The sequence below is a fragment of the Rhopalosiphum padi genome, chromosome 4, assembly GCF_020882245.1.
Source record: "Rhopalosiphum padi isolate XX-2018 chromosome 4, ASM2088224v1, whole genome shotgun sequence".
Taxonomy (NCBI): Eukaryota; Metazoa; Arthropoda; class Insecta; order Hemiptera; family Aphididae; genus Rhopalosiphum; species Rhopalosiphum padi.
The window spans coordinates 49,385,034-49,405,016 of record NC_083600.1 but is presented as its reverse complement, the minus strand read 5'-3'; the positions used below and the strand labels follow the sequence as shown (position 1 = coordinate 49,405,016).

Genomic DNA, 19,983 nt, shown 5'->3' with positions numbered 1-19,983 from the left:
TTAAAATAATATTAAAAAAATATTCTGTTTGGAATCTGTAGTATTTGGTTATATTTGATAGCATTGTTGGAAAATTTTAGAAATTTTTCTACTAAGTTTTTTTTTTTTAAAAAAAACATTAAAAAACTATTGTGACATTTAATTAAATTAAGATTTTTGTTTTGAATTATATTTTCATTTGTGCATGGCATATTAAACAGTTATTTTTATTTTATGCTTTTTAAAAATTGTCCTAAAACATTTATGTATATGCTCGGCCAGTGTAATTAAAACAACAAGTGTTAAAATGAAAATAAGTTTTTATCATCTTGCAATAAATATTAAAATTAATAATAAATAATTTTGTTTTTTATTGTTTGGTGACGTATACTAGTCGAAAGAAACTTACCGACATTTCTATATATGGTATATCAATGATGGTTAGTTCAGCTTCCTGACCGTTTATCATCACTCTGATGGTCCGACAAGCGCAGTCTTCATCTGCAAATAAAATATTCACAATTTTAATGAGTGTTGTTCGATTAAATAAATACCTAGTATACATGTAGTAATTGTAATTGTAAGAAATCAAATACAATATTTTAATTTTTAATAATTTATAATTATATAACATTGCTATTGATAGTGTTAGAATTAAATATTAGTATTAATTAAAAGATTTGATCTTGTGTGAAATTACTTTAATGATACTGATGATAGGTGCAGTTGCAGAGTATGATAATAGTACTATTAGGTAAAAATGAATCTTGCATATAATTAATAATTATATTATTTATATATTATATGTCCAAGTCTATGAAGAGTTCAACGGACAACGGTAATAATTTTAAGAGAATCAATTTAAAATAAAATTGTTTATATTGTAAAATTGTATTTTATGTTATGAAATAAAATTAATATAATTATAAGTAAAAAGGTAGAGATGTTTCGGGTGATTTTTCGTTGTTAATTATTTTAAATTAACTTCGTTTAAAAGAAAACTATATTTATTCATTTGTAATCAATGGTTTTCAACAATCTTAATTTCATTAATTATACATTTTATATTTTATTTATCATACATTAAATAATAATAATACTTAATGCTTTACTAATGTTTATTGAATTCCATGTAGGTAATTAAAAAATAAAATTAAACAGTTGGATTTCAAATAGGGACATTACTTAAGAGTATCACAATATCACATATTATATTGATATTTTATAATATTTCTGTAACAATCTACCCGGCTTCAAATAAACATTTTGAAATTGATAAATAGTTATAAAAATATGTTAGGTATTTGTGAACAATGCAGTTAGGTACTCAAGTATTTTTTAACATTACTTAGTTTTCAAACAATCTTCAAATTATATTTTTATTTAATTCAAACTTAGTATAATTGTAAGCTATTATCTAATCAATTTTTTTTCTTTTAGATCTGTAATATTATAATAGTAAATAATAAAAACAAATGCTCTGTAATCATCATTAAGTTATTGTGTATTATTATTATCTAATAACTATATTAAAATAATAAAAATTATGAATTAATGGTTTCGGTTAATAAATTATAGCGATTTAAATTTGACTATTTTTTAAATATCTTTCTATGATTTTAATTACACTTAGTAAGATACTGAAAAAAATCAATGTTTTCTTATATACAGTTTTTTATAAAGTAGATAGGTTAAAATAAAGTGTTTAAAGTATGTTTCAAAAACTGATAGGTAAAATATTTAAAAAAAACTATAGAAACAAAACAATTAAATTTCCCGTTTTATTAAAACCTACTATAGGAATTCATGAAAACTGTAAAATATAAAAGTTTCGACTTTCAACAAATTTTCACAGAACTTGGTTTTATTTGTTTAAATTACGTACATAATCAAAAGTAAAATATAAACTAGAATTTCAACTTTTTTGATTGATTAAAGAAGTTATATAAAATATTTTCCACTTTAGTGAACACATAGATAATATTTTTAATTTGGTAGGTAATCATAACCAATACATTGTTGATTTATTTTAATCAATATAAGTTGTGTACATATAAGCTACATATATACCTAATATTGTTATCAATAATTATTTGAGTTAAATTAAATACTAATAAACTAACTAATAAATAAGTTGTGAAGAAATACTCAATAAACATAATTTTTAAAAGTTTAAAATAAATTACAATTTTTCGAGCACTCTATTGAACCAATAATGTATTTTATTTTTCATTTAATAGTTATTATTTTATTAAATTAACTGCTTGTATTATATCATCACTGTCTATTTCAATACAAGAAAAGAATTAAATGGATTTATAGTGATGGAATAAACAGTAAAAATAAATCAAGTTAAACATTTTCGATAAAGAAATATATAAAAATGACCTATAGGCCTTAAAATGTGGTTAGATAATATTTTTATAAAACCAACAATGAATTGGTAACCATAGCAACACAAGTTGTGATGGGCGAGTGGTCACGACCGGAACGTTAGGTATTTCGCAGTACGTACGGAAACATAAGACTCAAGTAATTATAGAAGTATACGAATTTCGCTTTAAACTTCAAATGATATGTGATAGTGATAATAATGTAACCGTGTTACTTATTTTACTCAAGAAATAATTAGAAAATGTACAACAGAATTTAATATGTTTGAAAATAATACGTAAACAAGGTTGAGTTTTTCTTGTTACAAGAAATAGAAATAAATCAATAAATGATAAACATTTTTTAATGTTGGTAATTTAGTAATAATTACGGAATATATTTATGTATATTATTAATTTATATGATAAAATATCATATTAATTTTATTGCGTATTAGTATTTATTCAATTTCAGTTTTTATATTTAACATATAGTAGAAGCTGTAGCATATTGTGTTAAAATATTATATTTTGTGATATAAAAAAATGTCAATAAAAAAAATCTCTTTTCTTGTTTTATAATTTATTATTATTTATTGTACATTATATACAATAAAAATTAAATAAAAACTCGTTTTAATATTTTATAATCCTTTGGGGGTATTAAATCATAATATTGTTAGTTTGATTTTAAATTGAATAATATATTTGATTTATCCAAGCCAAAAATACGCCATAGTGTAAAAATATATACTTTATCCAATTAATTAGTACGCATAGGTCGTGCTAATGTTTAATATTATATAATATTGGTTAAGCTACTTATTAATATGCTTTAAACATTTTAACTATGAAAATCAAAAATTTAAATAATATTCGTACTTAAATACTTTCAGTTACTATATTATAATATTACAATTCTTTTGTACAATACATCAACAAAGAATATATATTTTTTAAGTGAATATGTTGGTAACCAATTTTCATTGCGAAAATATATATCTCGATACACTATCAAAATTACTTACCTATGGAAGTATCGTACACGCATATGTAATCTGATGTAGAAAACTGCACAGATATCGTGGTCTTTCCGACACCCGGGGCCCCTAGCAACGCCACCTTGTACGATTCTACAGTGTCGTTGGCTTTGAATTTGTTTGTCAGCGCCGTACTGAAAAAATAAAACAAGATAATCGCATCGTAGTATAAAAGTAGAGCTGGAAAAGTTCTCGAGAGAATTTCTATAATATTTAAACGCGTTTGGAAATCACAAGTGGTCAACGTTTATTATTGAGTTATTTACACCTTACGAGAGTGGGATTTTTCTTTCTCGTGGGATACGATATACAAATATACAATATTTGAAACAAAATTGAATATAATGTACATTTGTACATTAAAGCAAATTTAAACATTTTTGTCTATAATGACATTCAACCATGAATCACAATATTAATAATAATAATATTATTGTGTCATGGTTATCGTCTAACGTTATACGTAAGTAATTTTGACGAATCGATATTTTGAGAGTACCTGTGTCCATTATTATATGGCTTATTGAATATTATAATACAGAATACTCTGAATACTGTACCAGAGAGCTACTCATCTACCTTATTGATGGATTACAATTTTCTGAGATGAACGTAATTGAACCACTTAATATTTTATTATCATGAAATGAAATTCCAGGAAACAATAGTTTAAATACATTAAGCGTTTGTTTTGTATCAATTGATTTTGTTAACAGCTGAATACACTTTTTTTTTATTTAGATTCTTACATTATATTGTTTAGTTTCAAATTGTCTAATGGAAATAACACAAGTATAGAACGTAAAAGTTGATATTTTTTAAAATTATTGTGTTGAAAGTTGTGTACAACGCACAAACGCATTGCACGCTTGATTAATTATTTGTAAATGTGAAAGCTTTCTAGGTTTGGCGATTAAATTTTATTACCTGTAATCCTAGGCGTACTTAGACATTGTTCACAGGTGTGCATTCCTTCCTATATTTTACGTAACGCGCTTACTACTCATTAAAAATTTGTATTTTTTTCTAAGTAACTTTAAAAAAATAACAATGTACTTATTTTAAAAATTTGTTTTTTTAAAGGTCAAACATATTTGGTTTTTTTATTTTAAATTAAGATAAGAAAAAAAATAATTTCCATAAATTATAATATTATAATATGCAATTAATGTTATTTTGAAGGATGAAATTACCACTACCACATGTACATTACTACACCACCCATGTGCATGCCTATATCTGTGAAGATTAACTGGAACTTAACTTATAATAATCATAATATATTCTAATAACTTATTGTAATATAAATTTTATATTGCTATTATTATTTAATAAATATGTTTAGTTTTAGGTAACTTTTTTTGATTTTAAAATTATAATGGTGCATCAACATGTTATTAATTATCAAGTAATAAAATATTTTGGCGATGTATTATAATTAAAACTTATTAAAACAAATTTTATAAACAGAAAAAAAACATTAAACTAGGGACACTATGAATTATGATATATCACACCTACATAAATAATAGAATTTTCTTATTATATTAAAGTGATTATACAGTAAGTCAGTAAGTTAGTTACCATTTAGATATAAAATTATATATTAAAGGGATTACTCATCAGCAATAATACGTAATTTAGACGTCATGATAAATAAGTAGGTAATATATGAAGATAAGTTGAACCATTGTATAATTAAATAATACCCTTATAATCAGAGAGAAAAAAAGGTAGGCAAGTGGGTTTCATTCTGCTGTACATTACGTGTTGAGTGGGTCATTGTAATAAGTGTGTTAAATATATAATTACATACGAAAAATAATTCTGACGAAAACGGTCTGTCAACTTATATTATAATAATTTATTATTGTTATAATAAATTTTATTTAATTAACAACTTTCGTGGTTGATATTCAACATATGTTATTGAATTTATATCACGAGTGTAAAAAATATATACCATCGGTTTATAAATTTATCTACGAGTATAATAATGTTTTGATGTAAAAATATAGATCAATAATATCAAATTAATATTTGTTAATGTTTGTTAAAATATAAAAGTTCTTGGAAATTACTTGGAGTATTTTAGGATAGTAAAACTATTTACTACCACCATCAATTGATTTACGATTACGTCTAAAGCACGTCATAGCAACCCATCATGAGTCGTTGCCTTGGGTTCACTTTACCTGGGTTTTCGAAATCTGGAGAATTCCGTGCAGACCGTGTGCGAGGTAGCGGCAGCGGCAGCGACGGAGGAACCATTTGCGTTTTGCTGGTGCAACGGCGTACCGGAAACGGATGCGGGGCAACTTTCGCGCTTTCCGACCGGTTGATGGTGTCGAGTAGACGACGGTGGCGAGGCGTATCGTACGAAGTCGCCCAGGTTGCAAACGCCACTGGCAGTGATCGAGAAGCTCCGCAAGCGATATTCTTCCAGTACGGGGCCATCCGGTCTGGGCACATTTCCGAAACTCGGCTATTAAACATAGATAATCAAAACAAATCTTTATTATTTTCTATTAGTGGGGTCATCTCGCATTTTTGATCGCTCATATTGAACTGTCCATGGAATAGATCTCTACCATTACAATCAGATGTCCCTATTCCTAAGTCGTTATTTAAATGTATCCCTTTATATTTTCCAATTACTTGACAATAAAAAAAAATGTTAAATGTAATTATAAATAATTTTCAATCTACATTAAATAAAGTCTTAAACCCTGATATACCAATTTTGGCGTTCTTTCTTATATTTAATACATTTTTTGATTCTTATTACACATGCAAACATATATTTTTAACATATAAATATTATAATGCACATAAAAAAAACATTTAAATACTTAAATCAGTAATTATGAACCAAAATTAAATCGTATTTGATCATTATTTATTTTAGATGACATTCGGCGCCTTGCTTTTAACTACCCTTTTTTTTATTGAAAATTTTTATGAACATGTTTTATTTTTCAAAGTTTGATGTATATAAATTGTGCTAATACATGTTCTGATATCTGATATTCTATACAATATAATATACTGCGACGTAAACTTACGAATGCTAATACAGTAATACATTATAAGGAAACTAATGTATAATAATATATTCTTGAGAGGGTAGATCCGGTACTTCCAATACTTATTAATATACGTCATAAGATCGTATATAATGACTGACAACAATACAAGTCATGCTTATACCTTTGTACATTATAAAATGCGTTTCTCATATAGGGATAATGCAATTCATCTCTATAAGGCATGAGCAACTACGTAAAACTTTTAACTAGATATTCAGCTGGATTAGTTGCAATTGACGATAAGGTTTAGGCGAGGGACGATACAATGTCCGATCAGTCGACAGGAACATAATCATTGCACGTACGCATACACCACAGGAACACGACCCGCGTCGTTTGATTATCAAGGGTTCTTATACCAATGGATGGGAGGGAGATAGGGCATATATTATGTATAAAAGAGTGCGAAACGGCCTATACTCATATGTGTTTTATTAGAGCTAGCGCGAGCGCCTTAATGACATTCAGAATTAATTTAATAATTATTTTGGACCTGGAAAAATTTCAAGCTAAATTATATTTTTTGGTCATGGAGAAGTAGTAATGATTCAAATGTTATTTTTTTGAACTTAGAAAATATATAACTGAATTGTATCTTATTTACACAAACTAATTTCAATAAGTATAATAATAAACAGAACTTAAAATATTTTTGATAATATTTCAATAGGTAATTTATACTACTATAAGATTTAAACTTTTTTTACAACTACAAGTTATATAATTGTCAACAGTTGTCAGTATGTTTGTAATTAGGGACTAGGGTTACACTACAATTGAAATTCGATTAAGTAATTTCTGATTTATTAAAATTAAGTGTTAAAGATATTCTGTGCCACGTATTTGTATCAATTTTTTGATTTCGTGAGGGGGTTTTTCAATGTGCTAGTAATTTTTTTGAAATGGGTTTCACAATTTAAGAGGCCATCAAGCAATGTATTGCTAGTGCGCAGTGTTCTAAAGTATTAATGTATTATAGTCCCAAGTCGAAATTAAATAACAAAAACTCATTGTCAAAAACATATAATACACAAGTATTCAAACTGGTAGCCATGGCTTCTGCAGAGAGCTTTGTGAGTGTTGGTCAAAGGAGCTGCGTCACAGAAAATAAATAACTAATAAATATAATATAGTAATAACGATGGTGAGATTTGTGATAATGACGTTACGAGTGTAAATATTTCATTTTATTTTAAACGTAAGACATTTAATATAGGTGTTCTATAAATATTGCACAATTATTAAATCTTTGGTTCGATTAGTGGGAAAGGAGGAGGGATATTTTTTAACTAGGGGCTAAGCTTTACTCTATTTGGGTCACATCGTTAGGACCATGGCTTAAAATATGTATTTTACACACTAGTGTTTTAAGATTGAAATTGTGGCACTGATCGCACTATACCATCTATTTTAAAATGTAATAAATATTCTGTGCTCACATAGTTTTTTTATTATCATTTTTCAGTATTCTCTATTCAGTATATAATAATTAATAATGCGAACGAAAGACCAAGATCGTTCGGATAATGAATTTGTAATTTTAGAAATATGCAAATTTAGAGTTTTAATTCTCATTTCATATGCTTACAGACTTTTTATTATTTCTTAGGTAATACCGTTCTGTATAATACTGTACGCTAGTTTATTTATATATTGTAAACGTAACTTTGATGGCCTTAATCATCGTCTTACTAGAAAAATGTATTCTACATTAACCTGAATATATTTTTCCTCATGATAGTATGTATTTTTGAAAAACGTTTTTCTGTTAATAAGATTTCTATACCAACACTTTTATATTGCGTATTCACTACCTATTCATATAATCAGTTGATACGTTTTTTCCTAATTTCACGATATTTACAACAACATTGTCTGGTAACATAAATCATATTAAAAAATAGGTAAAATAGTCTTGTATGACGAATTTCAGAAAAATTATTTTTATTTATTTATTCGTATGTATATTCATATTATGTATTAATTATAGATTAGTCAAAGTATAAAATATAACATTTAAAATACAGCAATAAATATGTAGATATTGTAACGATTGCGGTTTATCTACATTGCATTGCTCCTTAGGTAGGGTACGGCTAATATGCTGAGTATGTGGAATGGCGAGTGGGCCGACATTCTGATTTAGGAAGATCTAGAAGAGACGTCTCCGACAATGTTAACGTCCCCTCTTCACCAGTCACTACCATTCGATGTGCTTCGTATGGAAAAGTTATGTTTATATTAACGAGGACTCGCTGGTTCAATTTCGGTATGTAATATTAACGCTAGAGATCAGGGTTAACTTATTTAAGTAAAGTGCTCGATTATTGAAATATATATACCTATATAAGTATATAGATTTATTTTATATATTTTTATACATTTTTCCCAATTATTAGGAATTATTTTATATTTTAGCAGAAATATTTATTTATATATATATATAAATCTGCTAAAATACATAATACTTATGTATTGTTTTGTTTAAAATGTTCATATTTATTTTTGCTATAATTTAATTATTGCTATCTACATTTTCAAATATTGATATTTTTAAATAAACAAACTTTTAAAGTTGGATTTACAATAATTGTTATTCAAATATAATATTGTAAAAAGAACTTAAACTATGGAGGTAGTTTTCTCAGTAACAGGAAAATAATATTATTTTGGAACATTAAATAAGTTAAAGGGGTTGTTAACTTCAATATAGGAGTGGTTTTAAAAGTTCTTCGAAATAGCATAGCATTTAAAAAGCGAGAAAAGAATGACCTAACATTAAACTGTCTTGAAATGAGTTATTTTATATTTTAGGAAAACAAAATGAGTTTGTAGCATAACAAGTTGTTTTAATTCATTTTTTTTTTTTGAAACGAATCATAGAACATACATAGTTTGATCTAGGTAAAAAATGTTAACTTTTACAAGTCACATTTTAACGAAATTTATATTTTTGTAGAAAAATGATATACCCTGGGAGTCGTTCAAGAATTATTTATTTTGTAAATTCTGATATTTAAACGAATAAGTAGAATAGGTAACGAATACGTAGATACTACAAAATGTTATAATTAAGTTTTCTTTAATTTTATTCAGCTATTTTATATTTTGAGTGGAGCGATATGAATGTATTTGTTGTGTAACGATTTTTTTTAGTCGTGCGTGTATCGTAATTACTATCTCATCTGTTTAATGACCTCTATTATGAATCCTTTTAAATGTTTAATACTATTTTTTTATCTACTGTTCTATTTCACTATGCATATAATAACAAGTGTAAAAATAATATTGTTTGACTGGTCTATCCTAAATTTATTGTAAACAGAAAAAAAATAAAAAAATATTTCACAAGATTTTGTGTCCAACTATAATATGAAACAAAGATTATTAATTCGTATTTAGCTACACGTGTATTAAAAAGTGTAAAACTTTTCTAATATATACTGGCATCCATTATGTTTGTAGTTTTATTTAATAATTTTTCTCTATTTGATATTTTTGAAATTTGATTTTGGAAAATTATTATTATATTAGAGGTCTATAATAACTGAAAAATGTATAATATTTTTTAGTTTATCTAAAATCGAAATAACTATAGTTGTTTTTTTAATAATTATGTATGAATAATTTATATATTTAATAAGTTTAATTATTCTAGAAGTTGAATTATTAGTTTTAATAAAGTATTAGAATATTAATTTACGTTTAAACCTTTAAAGTTATAAGTTTGTTCAGGATAATTTTGCGGATGAATGTATCTACAGTGGGAGAGGGTACGAAGAAATACGAGGTAAGACGATGTATATAATACATAAGTACATTAGTTAACTTGTTGTGTTTTGTTTTAAGAATATAAGTTACAATTAGGTATCAAAATTCTGAAAAATCTGGATAAATAGTGGTTTTTCTGAGAAATTTGGTAAATTTTCTTAAAATAAAAATGTCTTAAAAAAATATAACATACTTAATAAATTATTATGATATTTCTAGATCACATATCCGTATTTATATACTATTGAATACATCTTGTTGGGAGCAACAGTGCATACTATACTAGAATATTACATTTTTATTTTATACTTACTAGACTCCTGTTTTTGTTTTTCTAACTTTTCAATCTATAAAACGATGATGCAATCAACATTTGGGAATTGTAATCAACATTGGGCTTTAATTTTGAAGCCATCTATTGCAATTTAAACCTAGCCCATGCCTTTTTGGTCATAATAAAGCTTAATTTATTTCTATAAAATATTTAAATTTTAAATAACTGAAGTAACGTTACTGTACGCTTCCTTCACTTAAGCCGTCAAGGCATAATAAAATTGTACTATTTGATATATACCTATTACTCATTGTACTTTTTCATAGAGATTGTAAATATTCATTTAGAAAAAAAAAATTAAATTATGTTTTGTTTCTTTATTTATTTTTTTAACTGTGATTTTTTTTTATAATTATCCAAAGACTTCATGTTTTTATGAAAATTTATTAACTTAAAATTCTCTATTTTTTTCATATTTTCTAGAGCTCTAGAGAAAAACACAGTTTCATAATATAATATTATCATAATAATAATTCCAAACATAGTATAAATAATATATACCAAGTTCTAGTTTAAAAAATCGTATTCTTTGCTGTTTTTGTACGAAAATTGAGTATGCAGTTATATGAGCAGGTACTGTAACACATGCAGTTAGGAGACATAGAGGTACCTATCCGTTAAAATCCATATTATATATTATATTCATAGTTTCTGTAAATGAAGTACAGTTATCCAGTATAATGTATATCTGTAATAAACATACATGAATGTTTCTTTGTCTTTCATGTACTCAGAAACTTGGAAACTAGTCCTAAACTCTGTTTTTAGCCTATCTTATTTTTCAACCTCTAAAGATTGTTATATACGGTGGCCTACAAAGTTACATATGAGTTTAGTTTTGGCTCGGGGAAATAGAATATTGTTTTGATCATTTAAATAGTTGTTATTGGTTATAGTTTATATTACAATTATAATTTTCAGAAGAATGGTACATAAAATTTACAAAAATTTAAGACAATAAATTGTGATACGGGCTTACGGACAAAACAAGGTTATGTATGAAACTTCGTTTTAGAAACAAACGATTTATTTTCTAATATAATAAAAAATAATGTATAAATTATAAACTAAACTTGTAAGTAATTAAAAATTATGTACATAATTATTTAATACATAAAAAATTAGTTATATTAAATAGGTGGTACAATTTATTTCAAAACTGTACACGGCCGAAGTCGTGTAATTCAGTTAGTAAATATTATATATTATTTTGTACCAATATTTTTACTTTGTTTTATGATTTATTTTGTTTCTATTAACTGTGACTATTACTAAAAATATTTGCATTTAAATTAAAAGTCAACAAAAATATGTGCAAGTATAAAATACTAATTTACTATTCAAAACACAGTACCTATTGATATTGACTCATATCTGAATAAAAATAAAGAAACAAATCATAATATTATAATATATTTGTAATAATTAGTAAGTTCAATGAATTAGAATAAATTTATTGAAAGCGTGTCGACATGATTATCGCACAAAATCATTTAATTTCGTTTCTGTTAAGATTATTCATTGTTGTGCGTTATTTGTATTAAATATAATAGATTTATCTGCTTAGTTATATTTATCTGGTGTTATAAAGAAACACATCGTATTATCTTGAGTTCAAACGGTACCGAAAGTGACGAGGTTAGTGAATAATTAGAGAATAAACGAAAACCGTTTACATAAGAACTTAGAAATAAAAGTCGTTGTTAAAATTCTGATGGTAATTCATTTACGAGAAGCCGTTATACGACCGGTATATCATTGTGGTGAGCTCACGTATTTTAAAGGGCCCACGTTGAAGTTTATTATTAAGCCCATCAACGAGACTTGCTACATTATTGTACTTAAATAAATGGAAACTTAGTGAATTGTTTTTTTTTCTATTTTTGTTTATTTTTTTTATGTTCCTAGACTAGATTGCATACTTGTCACTTCCAGTAGCCCCGAGATAAATTGTTAAACATAAAAATTAATTTTAAATTCAATTTAATATTATCCAAAAGTAGTTACTTACAGATACCTACGAATGATGAATTAATCAATACATTTTTTTTTTTGACAGAGAAACTAAAGTAGTGTAACATTATACAGATTTGATGTGAAAATTGGGTGCTTGAAGTTCTTGGAAGAAGAATTGATAAGGAGTGAATATTTAGATGGAAAATTATATCATATTTAAGATTACAGTGATGCCAATAATAAAATCACACATTACTTTATTTAATTGTGCAATTTATAATGATCCATGGTATAGAAAAAAATAAAATTTATTAAATATAAAAATGTATAAAATCATCACTGACTGAAGGATTGATACTTGTTCGTTGTTAGTATTACTTGTGTAAAAAGTAAAAAAATGATAAAATCATTGTAAAAATTCTTACTTATTAATTAAATAGAATTATTTTTAATTGCGAACAAGTTCATTTTTTTTAGTTCTAGATAAACTGACCTTAATTTATTTCGAACAATAGAAAATACTTGAACAGAATGCTTGGAAAAAAGAAACTATGTTAAATTCAAATAAGAAATCTAAAGTCAATATATTTCTAAAATGATGAATCTAATTTTTTTTTATTACTGAAATAAAGACAATGGCGTAAGATTTATAAATCACTATTTATATATAGGTACGTTTATATATATATATATATATGACAATTCAACGATAAAATATATCATTTTTTAATGCAATTTTTGCAAATTTGATTGTCCAATTCTGTAGCATCGAGCAAAGAGAAATGGTCGACGATCAATGTTGAATCGGGTCCAATTATTTCGAATGGTTTGGTATTTTATATTTTTTTGTTTTCTCATAAAATAATAAGCATTAGGTTAGTATAATATATTTTGCAGTTCATCCTAGTCTTCACAATGTATGGTATGTGGCTTCATTGTCTTTCAAACAGACAAAATTCTGTCTAAACAAGATACTATGTAGCTACATGCGATAGTGTGACAATCATAACAAATATAAGCAAAGGAAATTATTTTCACAAAGTTTATAAAATAAACTAGTTATCCCTTTAGTAATTTGAAATTACGTGTTGCGTTCAAACTTCAAGGTAAAATTTATCCAATGCTCGGTAATTATCTTTTATTTATAGAAATATCATTGAGTAAAAATAATGTAATTTTTGTATGATTTGATCATTTTATTATCAAAGTATAGACAGAAATTTAGAAAAGAACCATAGGGTATAGTCAGAAAGGTTCTTAATATAGGTTATCACCTACATTTTTTTAATACATTTTTTTTATTAATTAAAACGTATAAGTAGATGTTTATAGATGTTTTATTATTTTTAATTCGACGCTATGGTTGATTTATCTAGTCGTATCTTAAGAAAAATGTTTGTCTGGATAAATAACAAAATGGTTATAGACGTATAGAAAAATATACGAATACAAATAATTATCCATGAAAGTATTTCCTATGTCACTTTAAATTTCGAATGTCTGTAAATTTTTAGTTTATTATGATTCATAGTATTAATCTATACACAAAGATATATTATATATAATACAGTAATAAATACATAATATTATAAAGTAGAAAAATATTTTACGCATTTAATAATAAATATTTAACTAACAATAATGAACATGTAAGGAATTTCACCTATTATTTAATTATACTCTATCAGTTAATTCGCTTCAATACATATTTATATGTATTACATTTAATTTGTGTTAAGTGAAGTACATTTGTGCTTATTCATGGTTGATTTCATATTTTATTCGTGAATAATTTTTCTTTGTCAGGAAACTTTCAAAAATTCCACTGAAATATGATTTTTAAACATTATAACTATAGATATTCTTAATTTAAATTTCCAGATTTTTTTCGAACTATCTTTGTTTTGAACATTAATTCGTGATGTTATTTATTAAAATGTACCTACCTGCTAGTTAACTTTTTTTTGTATAAATAAATGTTTCTTTAAGTTTATTTTCAGAATAAATGCATTTTATATATTATTTATTAATGTATATTTTTATTTGTTATATTTCAATACTACGTGGGAAATTCATTATAATATATTGTAAGCATAACAACTATTATTAAATTTTTTTTTAACAAATTATTACTATTAAAATTGATTTGTATTTACTCATATATACTCCACACATAAATGGTATATGTAAAGAAATCATCCAAATCAAACAGTTATACAATATGACGTATTAATATTTGTTTTCTTTTAAAAACTAGTATAGAAAAATACTTCTGAAAAATTACGTTCTAAGCTTTAAATTTTAATATTGAATGATACACTTTATTTACTGGAGTATAACAGCTGTTTATCTGTAAAACACAAAAAAAGAGTTGTTTAACAGATATAATGTAATACGATAGAAAGTCTCTTGATATTATTTGTACATAAATGATAAATAATATACTGTAATTTAATAGGAATTTTAACATTAATCAGTCAAGCAACCAAATTTCTATAAACTACTTTAATTAATAACAATTATGTCAGATAAAATATTATAATTATTATTGCTTATGAAATAAGTCCCCATCCAGCATTGGAAATCAAAATTGTTGTTTTTTTTACATTGATTTACATATGGTATACCAATACCATATACATTATACCGGCATAACTAAGATAACTAAAGAGATATTTCCCAATACACGGTTTTACCCTCCTCCCACCTGCAATTTTAACTAATAGTCTGAAAAAATAAAACAACTTAAATTTTTTAAATGCAGTGGTTTTCAACCATTTTGAGACCACAAAAAAAATTTATTTTAAATAATGAGTATAATAAAATATATTATGATTGTGTGTGTTAAACCAATTTTTTTAAAATAATTGTAACGACATTCGATAATATAAAATATGATTAGATATAGTTTTTAATTCTCAAACATACATAATGTCAACCTAGTTATAAAATAGATTTAGGGATCCATTATGTGATTTTAATATAATATTATATTCATTAAATTACATATTTTTGGAAGTTATCAATAAAAAATGGTTTCTTTTAAATAATATAGGTTTTGTGAATTTCTTACAATATAATTATTTGCACAAAAAAAAAAAAAATAGAAAAATACTTTAGATACAAGTGTGCATACATATAATAATTTATTTTAAGCTTAAAAAGAACGCTCGTGTAAATTTTTATGTATTATTTTTTATTTAGACTTTTATTTCGAAAGATAAAAATAATTTGATTGACGACGAAAATTCCATATTTCCACTATAATATTACTGCACACGTTTATTAAAATTATTTTCTGTTTAGTTCAATTTGAATGCTGTGTCCATCCAATTGTATTGAGTCAGTATAAGGCTGCATCTTAAGACGCTATCGACAAACTAAAAATAATATATTAATTATAATTTATATGCTATTATAGTTTTTATAGTTAAGTCCCGATAACTTAATCCTTGGTATATTCAACAATATTATTTTATTCTATATTTTTTATTTCACATTAAATTTCTCATTTGTAAATTTGCTATCATGTATATTGCAGTGCAGTTACGTAGTGCTTGCGTTATGGTTGGTGACCCGAGCATATATGCTTAGGGTGCTTTCTATAAAGGGGTGCCTCAACAATATGATAATTTTTACTAAAATTTAAACAAATATAATTTTATCATTATATCCATACTGTTAATTACTCTTTTATAAAATATTTTAGATTTTATAAATATTAATAAACAATGTAGCTTATTAGTCATTCTTTGTAATCACTATTTTTTTTTTTACATAAATTCTTATTTCATAAATAAATAAATACAAATATAAATATAAAACAATATAAATATTTTTTTTAATGTTATTGAATATTTTTATGAATATATAAATTAAATTGATTCAATTATATTTGTTTTTTGATAATAGGTACATAATAATAAATAGTAAAGCGAGGGGGGATACAATTTTAAATAAAGACAATTTTAAACTTTACACTAACAGTAAACTTTGAGTAATAATTAACATTCAGTACTTATAATAAATAATAATTAATTAATATTTTAATATAATTACAAAACAATTTATATAAATAAATGAACACTACTTAAATTTTTTAAAAAGCTAAAAAACGCTATTTAGATGTTTACCGATGAGTAGGTATGTTCATTATAAACGCCTAAAAAAAATGTCACGAAATTAAATATATCACAAACATACCTTTCTTTACCCTAGTTAAAATATTTTGTAAGCTATTAAAATTTGTAGAGAAATTAAATATATATGTCATAATTTGAATATAATTTTTTACACATTTTTTAATTAACAAAGATAAGTTATGAACTGTGCAGTAAGTATTTACATCAAAGTATGTTCTAAAAAGTAAAATTAAGATTTCGTTGTACTACTTGTTTTGTGGTACTGCGTTTATGTTTTGTGTACAATTAAAATATTTTTTTCCTGACTATTTTATTTTTATTAAAATTTCAAACTTTTTTACTGTGCGAAAGGTTAGGTAAAATATTTTTATCGGTATGTATGAGAAGAAAAACTAAAAGAAAAAATCGAAAGTGTCAAATTTCTAGGAATAGCTAAAAAAAATTGAAATATATTGAAAATTATATCATGTGTAAAAGTGTTTGTATAAATATCTGGTAAAAAATTCAATTATTGACGATTATTCGTTTTAAATTACATCTAAACCAGAATATTGACTTTATCAAAAAAGGTTTTGTGTAAAAATTGTTGTTTATTCCGAACTTTTTTTGTTTTTCCTAATTATTAAGATAAGTATTGAGAATTTTTTACTTTTGAACTCTCAAAGTTCCAAATAGGTTTACTTTCCTACATTAAAATATGCTGAAGTTAAAAATCAAAGAATTTTTTCTGTTATAATACAAGATCATAAGACAAAAAAATTAATAATAACACACATTATTATAAAATAATTAAATTTATCGTTCAGTTTAAATCTAAAAATAAGGTTAATCTTGTAGAACATTATTTAAGATCAATACTTTTCAATAAAACTAGTATTTACTATTAAAATAACCCCCCTAAAAGCATTAAACGTATTCAGAATATATATTATAATATACGATGATTATATCGTATATTTTCGGATTCCATGTTAATATATTTCTTAACTTAAAACGATAAATAGTTACTTAAGTATATTAGTTAACACATTTCCTGTTTAGGAGTAAAACTATGTTGTATTCTTGTAGGTGCTTATAAATTCAATAATAATTGCATTTTTTTCTGTTAAATATAATAATAATTACAATTCTTCATTAAGACTGATATAGTTTATATATCAGTTAAAAAAAAATAACGTATATTTTCAATGTTTTTATTATTGGTTTGGGTTTTTGTATCATGAATGAAATAAAAAATGTTCATAAATATTAAAATGCAGATTATAATTTTTATAGGTTATTAATATCGATTAATTGAGAACTACTACTACTTATCTCACATCATCCTTATATGAATTGTATTAGTTATAAAATGAGATTTGTTTTTACGTAAATTTAGTGAAATTGCCTATATTTTAACGCCTTATTAGAGTATAATAAAAATTGACATAATTATTTAAAAATCATATTAAATCTAGTGATTCAAATGTTAAAACTTATTGTTTCTTCATACGAATATTTTATAAGAATAAAAATTCTTAAAAATACATTTTATAATAATATCAAATCAAACTGTCGAATTATTTTTTAAAAATAATTATCGAAAAATATTAACGATTAACTATCTTGTTTGAAAGTTGAATGATGTTGATTAAAAATTTAACTAAATTTTTTTTTATTTTGATAATTTTTGATGATTTTTTATCTTGATGGAATCGGATGTATGTGAAAAAGTTTTTCAATACATATAATACAATATGATAATATTTTATTTCTTCTAAATGAAATATATTGTGCATTTGTGCACTATTATAATATATATATATATAACAAAAACTATGTCGTTGTGTTACCAATGTTATTATTTTTATTGTAATATAATATTGTTTGCAAATGTTTTCACATTTTAAAAGTAGGTAACTTAAATAATAAAATTGTATTAACGTAGATTGTGCTGTTCAATAGTAGTTTATTTTTATTTTGAAATTGAATTTGAATAAAATAATACCCAGTTCATTAAAAAAATAATATTTGATTAGTTTACGATATAAAATGAATTGGTTATGAATTTGTTAAAGAAGAGGCTGTGTTACAGTTTTCAGATTCTAAGAGGATTGATGAAAGTATTGATTTTACAATAATGTATTTTTTTTTTGTGTCAACACTTTTTGGGGCCGTTAAAATACTTTAATTATCGATAAAGAGAATGGCTTATGGTAGCAAACTATAAATCTAGCTGGTAGGTGCTCTGAAAGGTCGAAAGTGAAAAATTCCTAAAATTAAACTTTATGATCGGGAAAAACGAAAACAATTTAGGATAGTAAACGATAATTTTTATGCAGATTCAATTTTCGTCAAAATCGTTTTTATTTTGTATACCTTAGTGTAAATTGAAAACGAATAGCCATAAATAATTAAAATACTTAAAATGTTCATTACATTTTTATAATTTCATCTTCTATTTAATATTTATGATAAAATGCTCATAAAATGTCCACTCTTTTTAAGCTTATATGGGTATAACAAATTTTTAACTGTTTTTAGTTATAGTTTTATAGTTTTTGATAAAATCTATTCTCAGATTCAAATTTTTCAAAAATGACATATAAAATTCCCTAGAAGTCGTTCATTTATTTAAATAAAAATATCAAAAATACATAGGTAAATTTTTTTCATCAGTATTTGATATTAGTGTTTTGAAACTCGTCAAAATTGAAAAAACTATTTTGTAATTAAAAATTAATAAAAAGCTTTTTATATCTAAGTTTTAGAAATTTTACAAGTTGTTTATATTCTAACCATAAAATCTAAAAAAATATATTGAAAGAATTTTTTTTTATATACCCTTTAAGTTCAAATTTGGACGACATTATTTATTTAAACGATAAATAACGATGTTAGTTATTTCGTTATTATTTAAAAACATTATTCGTGGTAACTTAAAACTTTTACGTATATTATACTTATATAAATTTTACAACAAACTTGATTTTAATGTTTTGCGGTATAAGTTGAGTTGTATAAATTTATATAATATGGTGAATTGGTAAAGTACCAATATTATTATTATACTCAAATAATAATTATATAATAAATTTAATATTTTCAGGAATAATTTTATTAACCCACTATAATAATAAAAGTAAAATTAATGACTAATAATATGTATATCAAAAAAATATATGACGAAATATACTGAGTGATATAGACTGAATGCTGATGGTCTGTATCCGCTCATAATTTTATTGTTTTTCGTATACATATAATGATATACATATCACTGAATTCAAACTTAACACACCCATATTGTGTATCACTCGA

General features: G+C 24.2%; 1 protein-coding gene across 3 annotated transcripts in view; it reads right to left on the bottom strand.

The window, feature by feature from the left end:
* Positions 1 to 19,983, bottom strand: part of LOC132928571 (GTP-binding protein REM 1-like) — a 91,183-nt gene that overhangs the window by 19,457 nt on the left and 51,743 nt on the right. For all 3 annotated transcript variants that reach the window (XM_060993350.1, XM_060993351.1, XM_060993352.1), the window contains 3 exons: positions 5,587 to 5,876; positions 3,380 to 3,525; positions 389 to 480 (listed from right to left, as the gene is read on the bottom strand). In XM_060993350.1, the coding sequence (XP_060849333.1) occupies positions 389 to 480; positions 3,380 to 3,525; positions 5,587 to 5,876 (528 nt within the window). The remainder of the gene's footprint in view (positions 1 to 388; positions 481 to 3,379; positions 3,526 to 5,586; positions 5,877 to 19,983) is intronic.